Source organism: Phoxinus phoxinus (genome assembly GCF_949152265.1).
Source record: "Phoxinus phoxinus genome assembly, chromosome: 5".
Lineage (NCBI taxonomy): Eukaryota > Metazoa > Chordata > Actinopteri > Cypriniformes > Leuciscidae > Phoxinus > Phoxinus phoxinus.
In genome coordinates this window covers 4,167,264-4,188,581 of record NC_136880.1, presented here as the reverse complement: position 1 = coordinate 4,188,581, position 21,318 = coordinate 4,167,264, and the positions used below count along the sequence as shown (strand labels likewise).

Below are 21,318 nucleotides of genomic sequence, written 5' to 3'. Positions count from 1 at the left end.
TCAAGAGCTTCATTAGAAACTAAACCCCACAGCAAGCAGATAAAGGCAGAAACAAAACATGTGTGTTAAACGTGTGTAGATTCATAGATGAACACACACACACACAGTTATCTGGAAACGCTCACAGGGTCCGTGACACACACTGAAGTCGTTCTGCTGCTGCAGTGAGTAGGATTTGCATACGGTCTAATATGCTAGATGTCTGAATAATTAATCATGTTTCTGCTCGTTATACATATTTCTTTACTTCTGAGGAGCTGGCCCTGAATATGTGCAAAAACAAGTTTTCCTTTACCAGCGGAGCCAACACTTTACGGTCAACACGGAGCGAAAGTTCAGGTCTTCTCCAGAAGATATTTCCAAAGGCATGATTCAGTAATAGAAGATCAGTGAACGCCACAGTCCACAAGAGGGTGCAGTAACAGATATAACCCTAACTGCACCAGGTCACGATATCTATTTACTGCTAAGGGAACAAATGCACAAATGTGAAAGTTAAGTGGATTCAATTATAACATGACAAGATTTAACCGCTGTTCTCAGGCCAGTTCCTGTGTTCATCTCACCAAGTTATTTTAGTCCTAGATTGACTTGTGATGAAAATCTCTAGTAAGTTCGTCAATATTTCGACGTATTAATTTTCTCTTTGTCAGTTGATGAAGAAAGTGCTTAATGAAACCATACATTCAAATAATGTATATGTTAATGTGCACGTCCATTCAACAGTTTGGGGTCAGTAAGACTTTATTGTTGAAGTCAGAAGATAAATCTCTTCCGCTCACGAGGCCATGTTTATCAGATCAAAAACACAGTAAACATTTTGAAATATTATTACAATGTAAAGCCGCTGTTGTCTGTGTGAATATCTAGTAAAGTGTCATTTATTCCTGTGATCAAAGCTGATTTCCAGCATCATTACTCCAGTCTTCAGTGTCACGGTGAAAATTAAATTAATACATTTTAGTAATGTAACTTTACAGTTATACACAAAATAAAGTAATTTTAGTAAATACTTGATTTCTTATTATACAGTACAACATTTACAATAGTATAATCTTTTTTTTATTTTCTTTAAAATATAATTTAGTAATAATAATAATTTTGCCATAATAAACACAATGAAAAATCATAATTATATTACGCTAAATTGGTTAAAAAGTGGGCATGTGCCCTATACACATGAGAGGTTTTTTTACTCAGTTCACTTTATGGTAACTGAACCCTACAAAAATTCCTTTTCCTTTATTTGCACAAAAAAAAAGTCTTTAGGAATATAAAATAATTTTCTAGTTTTTGAAATAATTTTTATTTTGCACTGCCCAACTACAGCTATTCCCGTCATCTGCTGAAGATTTCTGTTTCTTGACATCACAATATATTGCAGAACATGTATTTTTTAGGATTCGTTGATTAAATATTACAATAGAAAGTTCACAATGCATTTATTATAAATACAAATATTATACAACCTTATAAAAAACTGTCACTTTTGATCAATTTAAAGCATTTTTACTGATTAAAAGTCTAATAAATAAATACAAAAGATTGTTGACCTGAAAGCTTTGAACATGTATGATGTGTGTCATTTAATCTTTGTGCTTTAGTGAGTCGTTATGTGTTTTAATGTGTGATGGGAAAGCTCATTCACTGCACAATTTAACGAACAATTCACACAGAAATTGGTTCTTTTGTTCTTGAAATGTGTTCTGGTTGAGGCTTTTAAATACTCGACACTAGACTTCTCCAGATGACGATGCTTCGGTCGGCTTGGGGTTCTGGAACTGAACTGAATACGGATTAAAGCCAGTGCAACTGAACAGAGCGTGTGACTCCCAGTATGATGTTCCCGTTCTCACCAGCACACAGCGTAATGCAAGTTCAACAGTATGTTTGCATTGTGTGTATATATGATTCATTATATGAAGCATTTGAATAAACCCATTAGCGCTTTAGTGTAGCAGTGTTCATTCCCTGTTCAGCTTTAGCCTGTGAGTGGATGATCTGAAATAATAACACACTCTTGTTTTTCTTCAGCTGTTTGCCATATGTCCACTTTTGCATTTGAATGTGCACTTTTATCTTGAATTTGGTGAATGTTCAAAATAAAAAACGTCATTTGACGGCCTTTGTAGTGAGCTTCAAAGTGACAAACAGCTAAACTCAACCGACTGGCATTTATACCACACAAGACTTAAACGTTTAAAGTTTCAGAAAGTAAGAACTTGAAAGAAAAGAAAGATTGCAATGCAAGACTGATCTCTACTTCCAAACACTGACTGAACATTAAAACTGGCCTATTATGCCGATTTTTAAAATATTTGAAATGTTGATTATTTTCCTCATATTCTCCATTGTTGCGGCTGCTCTTCCCAGTCTGTCAGTAACGCTCTGTTCACTTCCTGTCTCTATGAAGCCCCTCCTTCTGAAAAGCACACTGTGCTCTGATTGGTCGGCTGGAGCAGTGTGTTGTGATTGGTCGAGCGCTTCGAGTGTGTGTGGGAAATGTCCCGCCCCTTACCATAACCGCCAGTTTAACACACTACTAACTAACTCAACCAGGCCCCGCCCCTTTATTCTGTGAATTAATTATTATGATGAGGAATATTGTGACGTGTTCGTTCCCGGAAGAAACTCGAGACTACAGTGGAGGCGTTTCAGGAGTTCAGAAACACTGCTAATAATAAATCCTCTTTAAACTTGAGACCGTCTTCAGAACGAGGCTGTATTCTCGTATAAGGCACATGAGATCAGCACTAGTTTCCCGTACAATAATGTGTACCGTGTAAATTGGCAGTTGGTTTTAGAATGTTCAGAAACATAATTTGGAACTCGGAGTTGTTTGGCAGCAGAAGCTGAACTGACCGTTACCCCGTTCAACTCTATTTCCCTCAGCTTTGGTTTGCACGATGACCGCTATGACTCTACTAGTCAGTCAGAGTCGGCTGTGACGGGCGGCTCGCATGGAAACTTCATCAGTGCTAGAGAAACACTCACTGATGTTGTCGGCGGGCACCCGGACGACGGCGGGCTCGATCAGGTTGTCTGCGAGGACAAAGGCTCCCTCCTCCAGGGTATCCAGTAACATGGTGGCCGCATGCGATTGCTCCGTGGAATTCATGTCCTTCCAGGACTTAAGAGCTTCTGGCCTCAGGAGGTTGTCAACCGTGTCCACGATGGCCTGTAACCATGGAAACAAGAGAAATGACAGGCAGTTGATATTTTTCCAACACTTTCCCTGAAAAAAGAAAAAAGAAGAGGAATATGCTGGGAAGAGCAGAAGCAAATGAAACACGCAACAGCTGTAATGGGAAATGAAACACTTTCTGAAACTAGTATGCTGTTTGACTTCACGACTCCACAGTTAATGTGTCGTGTGTGTTTATGCCAGCTTTCATTAGAGATCACGGGACTGTAAACGCTTTCTGAGCTTCCAGAATAACATTCTCCTCCAAGTCCATTACAGTGTCCTCCTCCGCTACATCATCTACTGGATCGTCATCTTCATCTCCCGTCAGGGATCAATAATGCATCTCTTCCTCCCTGTAACTGGATCTAACTGCACTGCTGTCACACGACATCTTTCTGGAGAGTTAAGCATGACCCGACTGGAAGTGGCCTGCAGATTATAGGAACGACTCCAGAAAACGGGATGTTCTCATTTGCATCCAAGAAAAATCATTAGTATGCAATTCAATGACAGAATCCCGAGCTGACTAACACTGCAGTGCCTCTGGGTTTACCGTCCGACACATGAAGTCCGTCTCACGAGATCTGCTTTAGGTTTGTGTCATATCTGAAACTTTTATGGTCCAAACTTGAAACTTGAAAAAGTCAAATGAAATTCTGATGCTTGTAATGCAAATCAACACGATCTTTATAACAGTGTAACGGATACTTAGATCAAATGTGTGTAAATATCACTCTATGTCTGCCAAGATACGTAGATCAAATGCATATAAATATCAGTCATCTCTATGTCTGCCAATAATATGTCTTAGTAAGATGATATTTAATACTTAGTTTCATGATCAAAGCTCTGTGTTTATCCTGGGTGCCAAACCATATAAGTTCAGTCCGTAAAAGCCTCAGAGCAAATGTGTGTGTAGATTTCAAAAGAATTCAAAGTACTAATTAATGTAATTAATGTAATGTATTTATTTTTAATATACAAATTAAAAAAGTTTTAATATACATTTTTAAAATGTTGTGTTGCTAAACGTAAATTAATGTAAAAGTTAATACAAAATTTCAATGTAAAAACTGTCAAATTGATAATTTAACAAAATTATTTACAATTTTATGTAAGATATTCTGTTAAAATACATAAAAGACGGTCAGATCCGTCAATCTCTCTCCAGCTCAACCAATAGTGTGAGTTTGGAGGCGTGGCTACAGTCAGTAGTGGGCGGAGCCACCGGGTGTTTAGACCATGGCTGACACATTACACAGGAGAAGACATTCAGCTTCGGTTATAAAGTTCACTGCATTTACATCTTCAAAGATTACACCGATCAGAGTGAACGGGGAAATGCGAAGCTATGAACTACACGTTCAATACTATACAGCATCATCATGCATCCTTTCAGAAAGACAAAAGTACCAGTTTATAATGTTTACTCAAACAGTTGTGGCCCAAAAAAAAGCATCCAGTGCAGATCTATGGGATGGGTTTATTATAACCGAGACGCTTGCGTTCGCTTTAGACTGAGTGTCAGCTACTCATTTACTTACTCATGACACGTAGCAACACAGCTAACAGTAATGCTAATACGTTTGACCTGTAACTGAAACGTTTAAACGTCGAGACATGCCTTCACCAGCAGCCGTAAGAGATGTGACTGATGCTCGAGTCTGCAGAATATTCCCCTAGTGTCGCAGAACTACATACTTCACCTTTAACTTCACTTCTAACGGCCCTTCCCAGACGGGTGAGCGGTGACCTGGAGATGCTGTGAGAGGATCTCATTACCACAGAGCCCTTGAATGACACGAGTGATTGTAGGACACTAAACCCATGATCACTGCAGTGACGACTCCTGTAATTACTCTACAGCATCTGCTAAACCACAAGAGCTTCTGCTCGCTGGTTGGCCAGTTATGACGGACAGCGATTGATGGAGAACTGTGTGTGTGTGTGTGTGTGTGGGCTGACTGAAGTGCGAGTGGCCTTGTGGGCTGTGGCGTGTCTTTCAGAGTTGAAGCTCTGCTGAATATGCGCTGCTGCCAGTTATGAAGGCATCCGCCATTATCAAGAGACACACACACACACACACACACACAAATAACAGTGAGGAATATCTCTCCGCAGTTAAGCTCGTGAAGGATTTTCCACCTCTGAAATCATTGGGCTCGTTTGAACTTGGCGTAAACATGTTTCCTGTTGTCCACATACACACCGAAAAGACATGTGTAAATGCGTTTGTGATCAGATCTGTGTGTCCTGGTACAGAGGTAGTCGAGGACGGATTGTGATTGGATTGTAATGTTAACACCGTGTCCACACTGGACTGGACGCGACTGCGAGATGCGTCAAAATCAATCAAATCCCACAGCCAATCAGGACAGCGTGTGGCCGGAGTCTCGCGGCGAGTGCACAGCCAATCAGGACAGCGTGTGGCCGGAGTCTCGCGGCGAGTGCACAGCCAATCAGAACAGCGTGTGGGCGGAGTCTCGCGGCGAGTGCACAGCCAATCAGGACAGCGTGTGGCCGGAGTCTCGCGGCGAGTGCACGGCACCAGAGAGTAATTCTGACGGCAATCGCAAGAAAATGGATAAGTACATAATCAAATTCACAAATATTACACCATTTAAACATTATTCAAACACATAGGCCACTGAGTTACTAAATCTATCTTTGTCAAATAATACACTTGTTTCTTCACAGTTTGAACGTTCTTGTTTCCATTCGTTTAATTTCAAGATCTGAGGTGAATTCTCCAGTGTTGCTTTTACAGCTCAAAGCTGGAGCAAGTCACATGACACGCTTTTAACATTAAATAAAGCACATAAACAGTGCCTGAGATTATCAGTGCCACACTTTGTGTTTGTTGCTCCAGCGCGACGGCGCAGAAAAATAGAAACCGTTTCTAAAATAGAGTCGTCGCGTGTCGCGGCCGGTTAGGACTTTTTTAGACAAAAATTCTTCAATGAGCCAATGATCATGTCCAGTAGGGCTGAGTTAAAAATATACATTTCTCCATTTTAATTGATTCTCATTTTGATGAACCGATATACATTCTTAAATCCCAAGAATCAATATTTTAGTCAATGCTGTTTTTAGTAGATGAATGACAACTAGTTTGTTGCACTTCCCATCCAATGCATCGCAATAAGCTTTGTGCTTCGTTAACTTTGATATTAAACAAAGTCCCAGCTTTCAAAGTCCCTCAATTTCATTGCAAACTTCAAATACGTTTATGCTCTTTAATGTAGCGTGACGGATCGCTGTAGTGCCACGGTTCAAGCGGCTCGTGAACCGATCATCTCTTCCTCTTTACTACTAGTACAGCAGCAAATCTTGAATCAGAATCGAATTGAATCTTGTAATGTGTGTCAATGCCCATCAAACCAACTAATCAAACCTACAGGCAGAGTTGAAAGTCAGCTTTCCGGTCATGTCCGAATAAGCTGGTCACTTCCAGTCAGAACCGGCTCATTCGCTTTTTTTGTTTTTTGTTGAATAACTCGTCTGGAGATGCTCATTGGCTCATGCGGTGCTGTGCTACTTCAGATGTGTGTCTTGCGTCATCAACCCCAAACTAAAGTTCAGTTCAATTCTGTGAACCGACTCGACCAGCAACCGCTTAAAAGAACAATTCGTTCAAGACTCGAACTGCACAACTCAGAGGTGTGTCCATCGTTTAGTTCAATACAACGCTATAATTGCAGAACATCATAGTCAATGGATGCCATAAACTAAAGCCTATTGTTTTTTTAAATGTGTCCCAAACCAACTTTCTGTTTCAAAAGGAAATATCAACACAGGAAAGAAAAAAACATTTAATAAAAAGGGGTTGTGAATTTCTATGTATAGTGTGTGATATGCCATTATTCTTTGACAGGTGCAGCTTTGAATAACTGACGGAAACATGTAATTCAGAACGACAACACTAGAGAGATGTGAATAAAAGATAAGAAAGAAATGCGGTGGGAGGGGGGCAGCCGGTGAAGGAGTGGACTTGAGGAATATGCACTTTGATCACAACATCAGCTGACAGACCAGAGCGATTATGACTGTGGGATGTCCATTACTCAGGCAAAGAACAAGAGTGTGGAGTTCAGGAAGAAACGCGGTGAGGAGGAGGAGGATGGGAAGGCAACACAAAGCAGAACAGAAAGACAAGAGCTACACGTCATCATCACACACACACACACACACACACACACACACACACACACACACACACACACACACACACACACACACACACACACACACACTGCATGCAGAAGAGCAGGTGAAGGGGATTCTGGGAGGGGGTCCGTATATACCTTTGTATAGGCCCTGCAAGTCCTCTCTCTTTTTTGACGCTTTTTTTATCAAACACAAAGACGGGAGATTAGGAACACACACACACACAGAGAGAGAGAGAGAAAAAGAGAGGGAAAGAGAAACAGAACAAATAAGAGCCTGTGTGTCAGCCATTTCAAGTACGGAGTGAAGTGTTCAACTAGGAGCTGTTCCAGTGACTTGGATTTATTTTTTTGTTACACTTTATTTCAAAGTGTCATTGTTACAGTGTAATTATAACTAACTACATGCACTTACTATAGGGTTAGGGTAGATTAGGGTTAGGTTGAGGGTTAGTTGCATGTAATTATGCAAAATTTACTGATATTACTATGGTAAGTACATGTAACAAGGACTTTGTAAAATAAAGTGTTACCATTTTTTCTTATATGAAAACCACTGTTTTTCCAAATGCATTTACATGCACATAATGCTTAATAAGCTGACAATGCGTGTGGCCATGTAAACGTGTTAACCTGTTTTCCTCTATCAGAGTAGTCATAAACTGCAAGAACGTAGTTTTTCTCAGAGGCTGATCTTTCATACGTCACTTCAGTTAAAGGTGCAGTGTGTAATATTGACAGCTAGTGGTTGAAATGGGTACTGCAGTCCAAATTCACAATATTGGAGAGGGTTGTTTCCCGCCTCCTCCCCAGACTCGACACTCACGCGGGTTGCCAGGTTGACGACACACCTCAAGAACAAGCGTAATTTAAAATGGAAAGTGACGAGCTTTACACTAAATTGATCAGCTAAAGTATCACGTCATAGAGCTTTTTACGTCTGGCAGAATCTGCGATCTCTGACCCAGTTCGTTTGATGGTCTCAATCGCTGCAATTGTTTTTGTGTTTAGTGTTTCTGTGTTTTGTCTTTGAACTGTGTTTTCCGCCAACTGGCAACCTGTGGTGGCAAAATACTATTGGGTAAATTAGCAGTGAGCAAGATCACACAGACCAATACAAAAACAGACATTACGACACGGAACGCACATTTCAAAGTCGAATAACTGGTAGTAGCAATGTTTTTCTTAGAAACAAGCATTTGAACTCAGCACGTTTCTTAAATATCTGCAAACATATTATGGTATTGTTATGCTTTAGTACAGTCAAACAAATTACATACAGCACCTTTAAATATCAAATTACATGACATACAGTAAAAGTACGGAGCTATTCAATAAACGTGGATACCATACAGTTCAGATGTGATCTCCGCTAAATCTGTAGAGAACATTATGTTTGTATATTTATGCTCATATTGAGATGTCGAATAATTGACTTTATACTCTATAAATCTATTTAGAGCTCTATTTTCTGGAATCCGGGGATGGATGGAAGTGTACATGTATGGATGGATATGTGGATGGGTGGATGTATATGTGGATGGGTGGATGAATGGATATATATGTGGATGGATGAATATGTGGATGGATGGATGGATATGTGGATGGATGGATGGATGGATATGTGGATGGATGAATATGTGCATGGATATGTGGATGGATGGATATGTGGATGGATGGATGGGTGGATGGATTGATGGATATGTGGATGGATGAATATGTGGATGGGTGGACGGATGGATGGATATCTGCATGGATATGTGGATGGGTGGATGGATATGTGGATGGATGGATGGGTGGATATGTGGATGGATGGATGGATATGTGGATGGATGGATATGTGGATGGATGGATGAATGGATGTATATGTGGATGGATGAATATGTGGATGGATGGATGGATATGTGGATGGATGGATGGATGGATATGTGGATGGATGGATGGATGGATATGTGGATGGATAAATATGTGCATGGATATGTGGATGGATGGATATGTGGATGGATGGAAGGATGAATGGATGGATATGTGGATGGGTGGATATGTGGATGGATGAATATGTGCATGGATATGTGGATGGATGGATATGTGCATGGATATGTGGATGGATGGATATGTGGATGGATGGATGGATGGATATGTGGATGGGTGGATATGTGGATGGATGAATATGTGCATGGATATGTGGATGGATGGATATGTGGATGGATGGATGGATGGATGGATATGTGGATGGGTGGATATGTGGATGGATGAATATGTGCATGGATATGTGGATGGGTGGATATGTGGATGGGTGGATATGTGCATGGATAAATATGTGCATGGATATGTGGATGGATGGATATGTGGATGGATGGATGGATGGATATATGGATGGGTGGATGGATGGATGGATGAATATGTGGATGGATGGATGGATATCTGCATGGATATGTGGATATGTGGATGGATGGATATGTGGATATATGGATGGGTGGATATGTGGATGGATGGATGGATGGGTGGATGGATGGATGGATATCTGCATGGATATGTGGATATGTGGATGGATGGATGGGTGGATATGTGGATGGATGGATGGGTGGATATGTGGATGGATGGATGGATGGATGGGTGGATATGTGGATGGATGGATGGGTGGATATGTGGATGGATGGATGGATGGATGGATATGTGGATGGATGGATATGTGGATGGATGGATATGTGGATATGTGGATGGATGGATGGGTGGATATGTGGATGGATGGATGGGTGGGTGGATATGTGGATGGATGGATGGGTGGATATGTGGATGAATGGATATGTGGATGGATGGATGAGTGGATGGATATGTGGATGGATATGTGGATGGATGGATGGATGGATATGTGGATGGATGGATGGATGGATGGATATGTGGATGGATGGATGGGTGGATATGTGGATGGATGGATATGTGGATGGATGGATGGATGGATATGTGGATGGATATGTGGATGGATGGATGGATGGATATGTGGATGGATATGTGGATGGATGGATGGGTGGATATGTGGATGGATGGATATGTGGATGGATGGATGGGTGGATATGTGGATGGATGGATGGATGGATATGTGGATGGGTGGATATGTGGATGGATGAATATGTGCATGGATATATGGATGGATGGATATATGGATGGATGGATATATGGATGGGTGGATGGATGGATGGATGCCTTCTTGAGAGTGTTGACTGAGTGCAATAACAGATAAATCAGCCGTGGGAGTTTCCATGGCAATATAAGCAACGCTGGAAAGGCCATAACTCAAATAACCTCTAGCATTAGGGACTGTCCCCTCACTCATCAACTTCACTAAAGCTTTAAAGCATTAATGTCCTCTTCCTGAACATGTCCTGATAAAAGCATCTCCGGCCGAGACCGTCGAGCCAGAACTGTTGACGTTTTTATGACTTTAAGCATCAAACTTGATCAAATCAAGCTTCAGTCATGTGACTCATGCGCCAGAGCGAGTCCTGTACCTTGTTGAAGCTGCGTCCCGCCGTGTCTTTATCGTTGGGCTTGAGCTCCTGAAGCTGAGCGTCCAGGATATCCACCAGCTGCTCCATGAGGCGCACAGACCAGCTGATGTCCCCGGCGAACACCGGGCCCTGCGTGTGGCGCGCCAGCTCGTTCGCCAGGTTAGCAGCGTTCTCGCCAGTGCGGATCTGGAGAACACCAGTCAGAGACAGTAGTCAACATTTGCTAAACATACGTTTGTCTGAAACTAACTCACCCGTGTGGAAAGCTGATAAATGTTCGCATGTAACGAGTGTGAGTCGGTCTGCTTTTAATGCTCAAACGCCTCACACTTGTGTATGTTCGAGAGTAACACATGAGGAAAAACATTACTTCTGTGTGATTACTTCATTATTTACCGACATTGTATGTCCAAGCCCATGTGTGTATGAATACAGTAGTCAACATTTGAAGTGGATCAAAACCTTTCATCAAAGTTATACATGAATACTGAACAACACCCGTTCTTGTCTCAGGACAACTGTGATGAACACTTTTGATCCACTTCAAATGTTGAGTACTGTACTTCGATTCACAAGCGTGCGATTCAATATTGATTCAGAACCTGGAAAAGAAAACTGTAAACCCTGTCAGTCTGTGCATCACTATTATTGCATTAATATTAGAGGTTAATGTTCATTCATCAACTGAAAACTGCACAGACTGAAACTAAATTTAAGAACAGATATCGGTTCTTCAAAATGGGAATCGCTTAACATCGAGAAATCAATATTTTCACCCCGGTCCTAATACTAACTCTCTGCTACATCAGCTCAGAGAATATTTGGCTTTGTTACTGGCATCTATATCATATTTTGTTCATGTATCTTATCTTCCCCTCAGTTGACTGGAGCTTCTCCTGTATTGTAGAGACACCCGCTCCTCACTACAAGCATTTCAACAATAATTCTGCTCTCTATTGTATTACTACTATAAATATGCATTTTAATTTTGAGTATTAATAGACCAATACATTTTAACCTGATATTTGTCACCACAAAAAAAGAAGCAGTGTTAGTTCACCCCTGATACACCCCATACTTAATTTATTTCAGTTTCTTTGTAAATTTGAGGAATTACTGTATGGAATAAAGTGTGCGTTTGATGTTTTTAAATGTTACGTCTGTCTACTTTGCTACATTAAACTGCATCACATCACACCAGCAGAGTATTAACAGATGGATATATAGTATGTCCTATTTTATCCACACACATACAGTACACTCAATATCAAGCAATATCTCCTCTATGGCAAATCTCACCTGCGTGATTGTTTATATCATCTCTTGTATTATATCGCACAGCTGTAATATGCTGGATGCGACTACACGGCATGAAGACATTAAGATTTAAAGAACATCATTATTTTCTGTAAAGCTGCTCTGAAACCGTGTGTGTTGTGGAAATAAAGGTGTTGTAGACTGACCTTCTGTGCCACCTGGCTCACCCAGTGTGAGGTGCAGTTGCTGAGATCAGGGCCTTTCGGGCTCCAGGCGCCGTCGCCAGCCGAGCAGAGGAACAGCGCCATCCCTGATCACACACAGCAACACTCAGTGTGAGGACAGCCTCATCACAGCATCACGTACAACACGCGCTCATTCCAAGGTTTAGCGTGCTCACACTCGGCATGTGTGCTTGGATTAAACCGAACTCTGGGATTCATTTGAATAAGTGTGAACGCTGCCATCTGAACCAAACCAGCGGACCGAGACGCTGCTGACAAACCCCTCCGGTGCGGTGCGACTGAAGTATGGACCAAAGGCATGTGAACGGACCAAGAACAGGAAGCTGAGACCCTGGAAAGGACAGAAGGCTCAGACAAGCCTGTGTTTTCTCGTCACTATCCGCACGGGTTAGCATTATCTGGACCTCGTGTGATTTAGACAGATTTTAAAACTCTGATGAACTTGGAAAAGAGGCGTTTTATCTCGTGTCGTAGCGTAGCGTAATCCTGTGTGAATAGGGCTTGGTGTGTGTGTGTGTGTCCTGCCGCTGTTTTGACTCCTTTACACACTTTATAAGCTCTTCACCAGGTCTCAGCTGCTCAGAATACACACACACACACACACACGAGCGCATTTATCCCACACACAGCATTGCTCTGGATGTCCGGTCGTGAAATATACGTAAAAAAAACAACCAATCAGGTTGTGAACACAGTATCCCTATGACTTTATGTTCAGTATCTTTAGGTTCGGTATGAAAGATACCAATGTGAACGCTAAGTGGACCAGGATTACTTTTAAACCAAGCAAACCGAACTACAAGTGTGAACACACCCTAACACTTTAAAATTAGGACTATATCTGGTGGAATGTGTGTAAAATAGTTTGAAAACATGCCATCAAAACAGTTTCCATCACAAACAGCACTGTGTAACATTTGCATATTAACTCCGTTATCTAAGAAATGCAAACCTTGCCAATCATTTCTACTTGGATACTGTTCGAATAAGGAAGGCACATGTGTGACCGCGGCACAGGCGGGAACAGGTGCCGACGCTAATGCTAACTGCGGATTAGCACACACACCTCGAGTGCCTTTAGGACAGGGCCGCTCCACCGTCACTCCTCTGTGTGTCTGTGGCCAGGAGATTCCCCGGGTCTCTGTGCCGTCGCAGAAGCGCTTGCTGGCGGTGGGGGGGTCCGGCGGGGGGTCGGGCTGCTCGGGGTCAGGGGTCACAGGGGTCACGGGGGTCACAGGGGTCATGATGGTGCTGATCATCGCAGGAGCCGTGGATCTGCTGGGCGGAAGCGTGGACGTGACGTCATCGGAGACCGTGGGCACTGCGAGCAGAGAGGAAACACACTCATGTCAATCTGAGCAACACACAGACACACACTCGTTAATCTGAGAAACACACAGACACACACTGACACGGTGTGTGTGAAGTCTGCAGTCAACTCACGCAACACTCGAACATGTCACAGACTAAAACACTTTATATTCTTCAAATGAATTAACTGAAAATATATTTTTTTCAATTAAATATAACATTTAAAAGACATAAAATAAAATAAAGAATAAACAAATATATATATATATATATATATATTAAGTAAATTAAATAAAAATAACCAACTCATTTCAACTTATTTGAGCTAATTGCAAAAGCAAACATTAATAATAAAATAAAAAATTATAATAATCTTGACATTTATGTTAATAAATAGATTATTATAGTTAACTAAAACTAAAACACTTTTGATACTTGAAATGAACATTGGCTGAAAATAAATAACATAAAAATGAAATTATGGAAAAAAAAATATATATAAACAATAAAGAATAAAAAAAATATATATAAAAAAATATAAAAAAATAACATAAAAATATTATTTTAGCTAATTGCCAAAGCAAACGTTAATAATAAAAATAAAATAAAAAGTAACAAAAAACTGACACATAACTTAAATAAATTGCCAAAGCAACATTTCTCATTTAGCTTATCTTTTGGTGTCGTTTACTTTTGCTAAAAGTAACAAACCCTAAATGAAATTAAATAATTAATAAAAACTATGTAGACAAAAAAAGAAAGAAAAAAGAGAAAAAAGTGACACACACACAACAATATTCCACAGTAATATTGATCTGCTGCATTGACAGACTGAACTGAGCTGGACGATGACATCACTGAGCGGCTATATATATAAATATAATTGGTCTAAATTAATAACTTTTTTACACAACATTGAAACATCCCTGAACTTCCTCGAGCTGCACAGTGACGATCTTCTTCCAGAAACACAGATTGCTGCATTATTTCCCTGTTATCTCTGTAGAGCTGAGATATAAATAAAGGTGACTCGACGACAAACTGACTAGAAAGTGAACAACAATGAAAGTGAAAAACACAACAATAAAAACTGCCAAGTGTCTTCTTTACCATAAGATACTGAATACTACCAAGCATTATACACACATCATATAAGCGGATGATAAACAAGTCAATGATTGATGTCATATTTCCAGGCTATTGGCCTCTAATTACAGCAAGAAAATCATAATGATGACGAACTTCAAAAGACAGGAATGAGCTCAGACTCAAATATTCCCTTTCATGTCAGTCACTCACGAGAGACGGCTGCAGAAATCACACACACATATACACACACACATCCAAAGCTGAGTAACTGGCCTCTCAGTGTGCAGAGCAACGTGTGATATTGTGTTCAATAATGTGCAACACATGCGGTTCAGATATCAAACATGACCCTGTGTGTGTGTGTGTGTGTGTGTGTGTGTGTGTGTGTGTCATGTCAAACATCAAAAGGCTTCCTCGCTTTACACTGAATGATTGTATAAGTGTGAGTAATAATATTAATAATCTGTTACATTTAAATAGCGCTTTTTCTGAGACCTCAAAGTGCTTTACACAGAAGATAGGGGGGGGGGATCTCCTCAACCACCACCAGTGTCCAGCAGCTCCACCGGATGAGGCGACGGCAGCCATACTGCACCAGAACGCCCACCACACACCAGCTTACTGGTGGAGAGGAGACAGTGGTGAAGCCAATCAGTGTATGGGGATCATGAGGAGGCCGTGATGGACAGAGGCCAAGGGCAGATTCATACACCCCTACTCTTTTCCAAAGGACATCCTGGGATTTTTAATGACCACAGAGAGTCATGACCTCGGTTTAACGTCTCATCCGAAGGACGGATGTCCGATGTTTCACTGGAGGAAGAACATGAATGGAGAATTTCCTCTTTTGACAGATAAACAAATAAGTCTGGATCTTCTGGATATTGTGTTTCCAAACTTCACAAACGGGACCAAACACCAAACACCAGAACCTCAAACAACGGTGAGAAGAAAAGCGCTGATGTGCATGTCATGATAAAAATAAGAAAACTTAGAATATTTACTGACAAATAATCCTTCCATTCAAAGTTACATGATTAAAACTTAAAAATTAAAACTTCACAAGACTGTGATAAAAACACTCTGTTACACTATATGATAAATGATGTATATATGATCATTATTGCTCACTTGGACAGATTGGGTTGCCTTGCAGTCAAGTCAAGTCAAGTCAAGTCAAGTCAAGTCAAGTCAAGTCAAGTCAAGTCAAGTCAAGTCAAGTCAAGTCGCAAAACAAAAATAAGATAAAAAAAATGTTGAAACACAATCCATCCCGGTGGAGTTAAACTATTCCAACACTGCCTTTAACTCTTATACTTTACTATTAAAATTGTTTACATAAATATTTTCAACTAACAAAATGGTTTAAAAGCAGAAGAGAAGAAGAAAGATAGTACTTTGAGAATCTCACTAACGTGTTCCTAACGTTTTCCAGACAGTTTTTCTCAGCATGATTGTGATTATTATTATTATTATTATGTCAATGTCATCATCAGTGTCCTCATCACACTGATGATCCATTATGATCTATCAATCCCTTCACACACAACTGACTGCGTTTACAGGAGTTTCACATCACACACACACACTTGTAGATACTTGTCATTTTCCCGCTCACATGCACGCACACACACACACACACACGGCTTGATATTAATCTGTAATGATATGGTTTCTTGAATCTGAAATCTTTTAGTCTGTGCCGTTTTCTGTGGATGTGTGAACAAAACGTCACTAAACATTTGCAGCGCGCCTGGCATCCAATAACCGTAATAACTCTGTGCTTTATTATTTTATATGAAGCAAACTCTCAACTTTACAGAATTCAAACAGTACATGTAGTTTTGAGTCTCGTTAATGTGCCGGATCGCTGTACGATCATCTCTTCTCTTTACTAGCGGTGGTTCTCAACCGGGGCCACGACGAAAATGTAAATTAATTTAAATATATTAATATAATTAACACATTTTATTTAGGGAAGCACAGATATGAAACTTTTTGGCGATTCTGATAACCGATCATTCTTTATATTTATAACCGATATATTGGCTGATAAATCTTAATCCAAATTTTGATATCATTTTTGAGAGCCTGATTACAAAAACAAAAGTCTCACCATTAAAAGCCACGTCCCAAACACACAATTATAATGTTCACATTATATTTCTATGCAGCCGATATGACTGACTTGCACTGAACCGTATTTTACTTTATTGAAGTGATTCCAATCATATTTAAAGCAATGTAAAACCATCATGGTGAACAGTGCGCATCTGAAGAGTCTCAGCTGGAGGAAATAATACATTATTTATCAGCTTTAATATATCAGACAAATTTTCCTATCGGGCCGATATCGATAACATTAAAAATGATCATATATCGGCCGATACCGATATGGTGGCCGTTATATCGTGCATCTCTATTTTTATTATCAATATGCTAAATAAAATGATGAGCAAAGCCCCAGCTGTCTCGTAAGTGTGATCTCCGGAGCCGTTTCTCACCGCGCTGTGTGCAATACAGACTCCAGACACACAAACACTTCATGAACACCAGACACACAAACACTTCATGAACACCCGTCACACAAACACTTCATGAACACCAGACACACAAACACTTCATGAACACCCGTCACACAAACACTTCATGAACACCGGACACACAAACACTTCATGAACACCGGACACACAAACACTTCATGAACACCGGACACACAAACACTTCATGAACACCGGACACACAAACACTTCATGAACACCGGACACACAAACACTTCATGAACACCGGACACACAAACATTTCATGAACACCGGACACACAAACACTTCATGAACACCGGACACACAAACACTTCATGAACACCGGACACACAAACACTTCATGAACACCGGACACACAAACACTTCATGACCACCGGACACACAAACACTTCATGACCACCGGACACACAAACACTTCATGAACACCGGACACACAAACACTTCATGAACACCGGACACACAAACACTTCATGACCACCGGACACACAAACACTTCATGAACACCGGACACACAAACACTTCATGAACACCGGACACACAAACACTTCATGAACACCGGACACACAAACACTTCATGAACACCGGACACACAAACACTTCATGAACACCGGACACACAAACACTTCATGAACACCAGACACACAAACACTTCATGAACACCGGACACACAAACACTTCATGAACACCAGACACACAAACACTTCATGAACACCGGACACACAAACACTTCATGAACACCGGACACACAAACACTTCATGACCACCGGACACACAAACACTTCATGAACACCGGACACACAAACACTTCATGAACACCAGACACACAAACACTTCATGACCACCGGACACACAAACACTTCATGAACACCGGACACACAAACACTTCATGAACACCAGACACACAAACACTTCATGACCACCGGACACACAAACACTTCATGAACACCAGACACACAAACACTTCATGAACACCAGACACACAAACACTTCATGAACACCGGACACACAAACACTTCATGACCACCGGACACACAAACACTTCATGAACACCGGACACACAAATACTTCATGAACACCAGACACACAAACACTTCATGAACACCGGACACACAAACACTTCATGAACACCGGACACACAAACACTTCATGAACACCAGACACACAAACACTTCATGAACACCGGACACACAAACACTTCATGAACACCGGACACACAAACACTTCATGAACACCAGACACACAAACACTTCATGAACACCGGACACACAAACACTTCATGAACACCGGACACGCAAACGCTTCATGAACACCGGACACACAAACACTTCATGAACACCAGACACACAAACACTTCATGAACACCAGACACACAAACACTTCATGAACACCGGACACACAAACACTTCATGAACACCGGACACACAAACACTTCATGAACACCGGACACACAAACACTTCATGAACACCAGACACACAAACACTTCATGAACACCGGACACACAAACCACAACTCTCAGCTGGATGAAGGAAACCAGCGCCACTAATGAAGCTTTGTGGATGACGACTGTGATGACGGTTACTGTGACATGCAGGAGTTATTACTGATGCGTGTGTGTGTGTGTGCGTGTGTGTGTGTGTGCTCTCGGCTCACTGATCGCTTCAACATTGCATTTCTGCATGATCAGTTCATATTAGAGTTAGTTTTTTTGTTTTTATTTGTCACTTGTATTTGGCGTTTGATAACTCTGAATGGCTGCGTAACAGGAGCTATATTCAGTTCTTCGGTACGGCATGTTGACTTGAGCTCACTATACATGAGGAGTTTTATGTTGTAAAGAATGCCTGCAATGACATTTTTGCAAAGCATGTTTTCAAATAAGAATACTGAAGGTTTAAATCTATCTTATCATATTTTGTTTCAAAAGAATCATATTTTGCAGTATTGATTCGGAGAGGAGCGGGGCCTTGGAGAAACAAAAGCTTGAGAAGCGCCGAGTTACAGCGGAGGAATGTTGAAAGACACATTCACATCTTTTACGATGGCAAAGCAGAAAAACACATGCATCAGATTCCCTTTTTATGACCCTTAAATGTGGACGTGGGACCAGATTATACGTCAAGAGGACAATGAGGGTTTTAACCATTTCATCTTCTTTCTCTGCACTGCAACTCAAGGAAACCCAACCGTAACTCTGCATCACAGTAATACGACGATACGGTTCTGTGATCACGCAGGACATGTGAACACGTTTCTCCGACCGTCTGAGACCGACTTCCACTTCATCAATGGGTCGAGTTTGCTCGACATGTTGGCATTTGTTGCTGTCTGCATAAAACAAAGTCAACTCTTTCTTCAATGTGTGTACAATTATGAACTTACAATGAAAGAGAAGCTGTTTAATATTTGAGTTTAGGGGTCAGTTCACCCAAAAAGTAAAATTCTGTCACCAATTATCACTCACTAAAACTTTTATTAATCTTTGGAACACAAGTGAAAATATTTTTAATGAAATCTGAGGTCAAGGAAGTTCCTCAAGGAAAACACGATTGAGCTTCTGTTTACCATATTTGAGTGCTCTGCATGTTCGCTAACACGTTTATATGGGAATAAAAGCCTAAATTAAATCTCTTCATCATATGAAGTGATTGTGTCTCTCCGCTCGATGCATATGGATTTATTTTGGGGGAATAGACTTTCATCGGTGGGACCGAAATCTCTTAGCCTGGAAATCCAGACCCAAATCCGAAAGATTAAGGGTCTGGCATTGAGTAATGAAAATCGCCCAACTCCAGGGGCAGCAGCAAGCATGCGTTTGAAAATCTCACTGCACGCAATTGGATAACACTACGACCAATCACAAACGCTTAGCTACCAGCGGAGCTAACTGGTAGATTAGACTCTTGCCGTATCCGGTCGGCAAAACCGCGAACACGTCCTTCTTGCAAAGGAACGATTCGAGCGCCGTCTTCTGTTCCTCTTTTAGAGAAAAAGCCACGTCTAACTCGCTCGCTGTAGCGGCCAAAGCCGTTTCAAACAGCTGTTCATCCATAGCCATCTCGCAATGTTTACTAATGACTTCTACGTCACAACGCTGTCGTCTTCTTTCAGCTCGCCTCTGGCCCGCCTACATCAGATAACCCCATGTGATTGGTGCAAACGGGTTAATGTTATGAGCATCATAACTCAACGCCAGAGTGATGCACTGAGCAAATTCAACTTGTGCTCTCGCGAGAACTCTGGATTTCCAGGGTAGAGATCTCTCAGATTTATTTAGAAAATATCTTGTGTTTCAAAGATGAACGAAAGAATTATGGGTATTGAACGACATGAGAGTGATTAATGACAGAATTTTCATCTTAAAATCAGAAAATTCTTTCAAAAATGAAGGTATTTTGGGATAATCTCATTTTAGTCGAATTGCATGCAGTAGTGTCAGAAATCTGCATGATAAATCATGCTCTTCTTTATCTTTTCTTTCTCATATATATCCAGACAGGCATAATCTACATCACAGAACTCTGGAAGCAACAGCACAGAGACTCCTACAGTGGTGGTCAGCGAGTGTGTGAATGCCCCCTGACGTTACACCCATGGAAGATTTTGACTTTATTTCCTCGGTTTTGTTGTAGATGCGGTCCATGTTTGGTGTAAATCTTCCTCTCTAAAGACACACACGTAGAAACGAATGCTTTAATGTCCGCCAGAAACAGAATGCGGTCTTAGACATGATGTTTTCACTGGACGCTTTATTTCCAATCTGCAGTGCTGTCCAGAAGGGATATTATGTGTTCAGCCCTTCAGTGGAGGACTGTGAGTGAACCGTCAACACATTAAACTAATTAATTGACCGTGAACCGGTTTAATTAAGCTGTCGTCTTCTTACTCCAAAGCCAATATTGTCTCGTTTCTCCACAAGCAGGACACACTATGTTGTGGCGGTCATGAGTCCACCTCTTGCTTGGGTATTTTTGCACACTCAGGGAAGATCTGGATCACAATTAATTGATTTA

At 40.9% G+C, this 21,318-nt stretch overlaps 1 protein-coding gene across 5 annotated transcripts in view; it reads right to left on the bottom strand.

The window, feature by feature from the left end:
- Nucleotides 1–21,318, bottom strand: part of adgrl2b.1 (adhesion G protein-coupled receptor L2b, tandem duplicate 1) — a 143,353-nt gene that overhangs the window by 68,606 nt on the left and 53,429 nt on the right. For all 5 annotated transcript variants that reach the window (XM_079614083.1, XM_079614081.1, XM_079614082.1 and 2 more), the window contains exons 6-9: nucleotides 13,431–13,685; nucleotides 12,326–12,429; nucleotides 10,863–11,048; nucleotides 2,995–3,178 (exon numbers count right to left, since the gene is read on the bottom strand). In XM_079614083.1, the coding sequence (XP_079470209.1) occupies nucleotides 2,995–3,178; nucleotides 10,863–11,048; nucleotides 12,326–12,429; nucleotides 13,431–13,685 (729 nt within the window). The remainder of the gene's footprint in view (nucleotides 1–2,994; nucleotides 3,179–10,862; nucleotides 11,049–12,325; nucleotides 12,430–13,430; nucleotides 13,686–21,318) is intronic.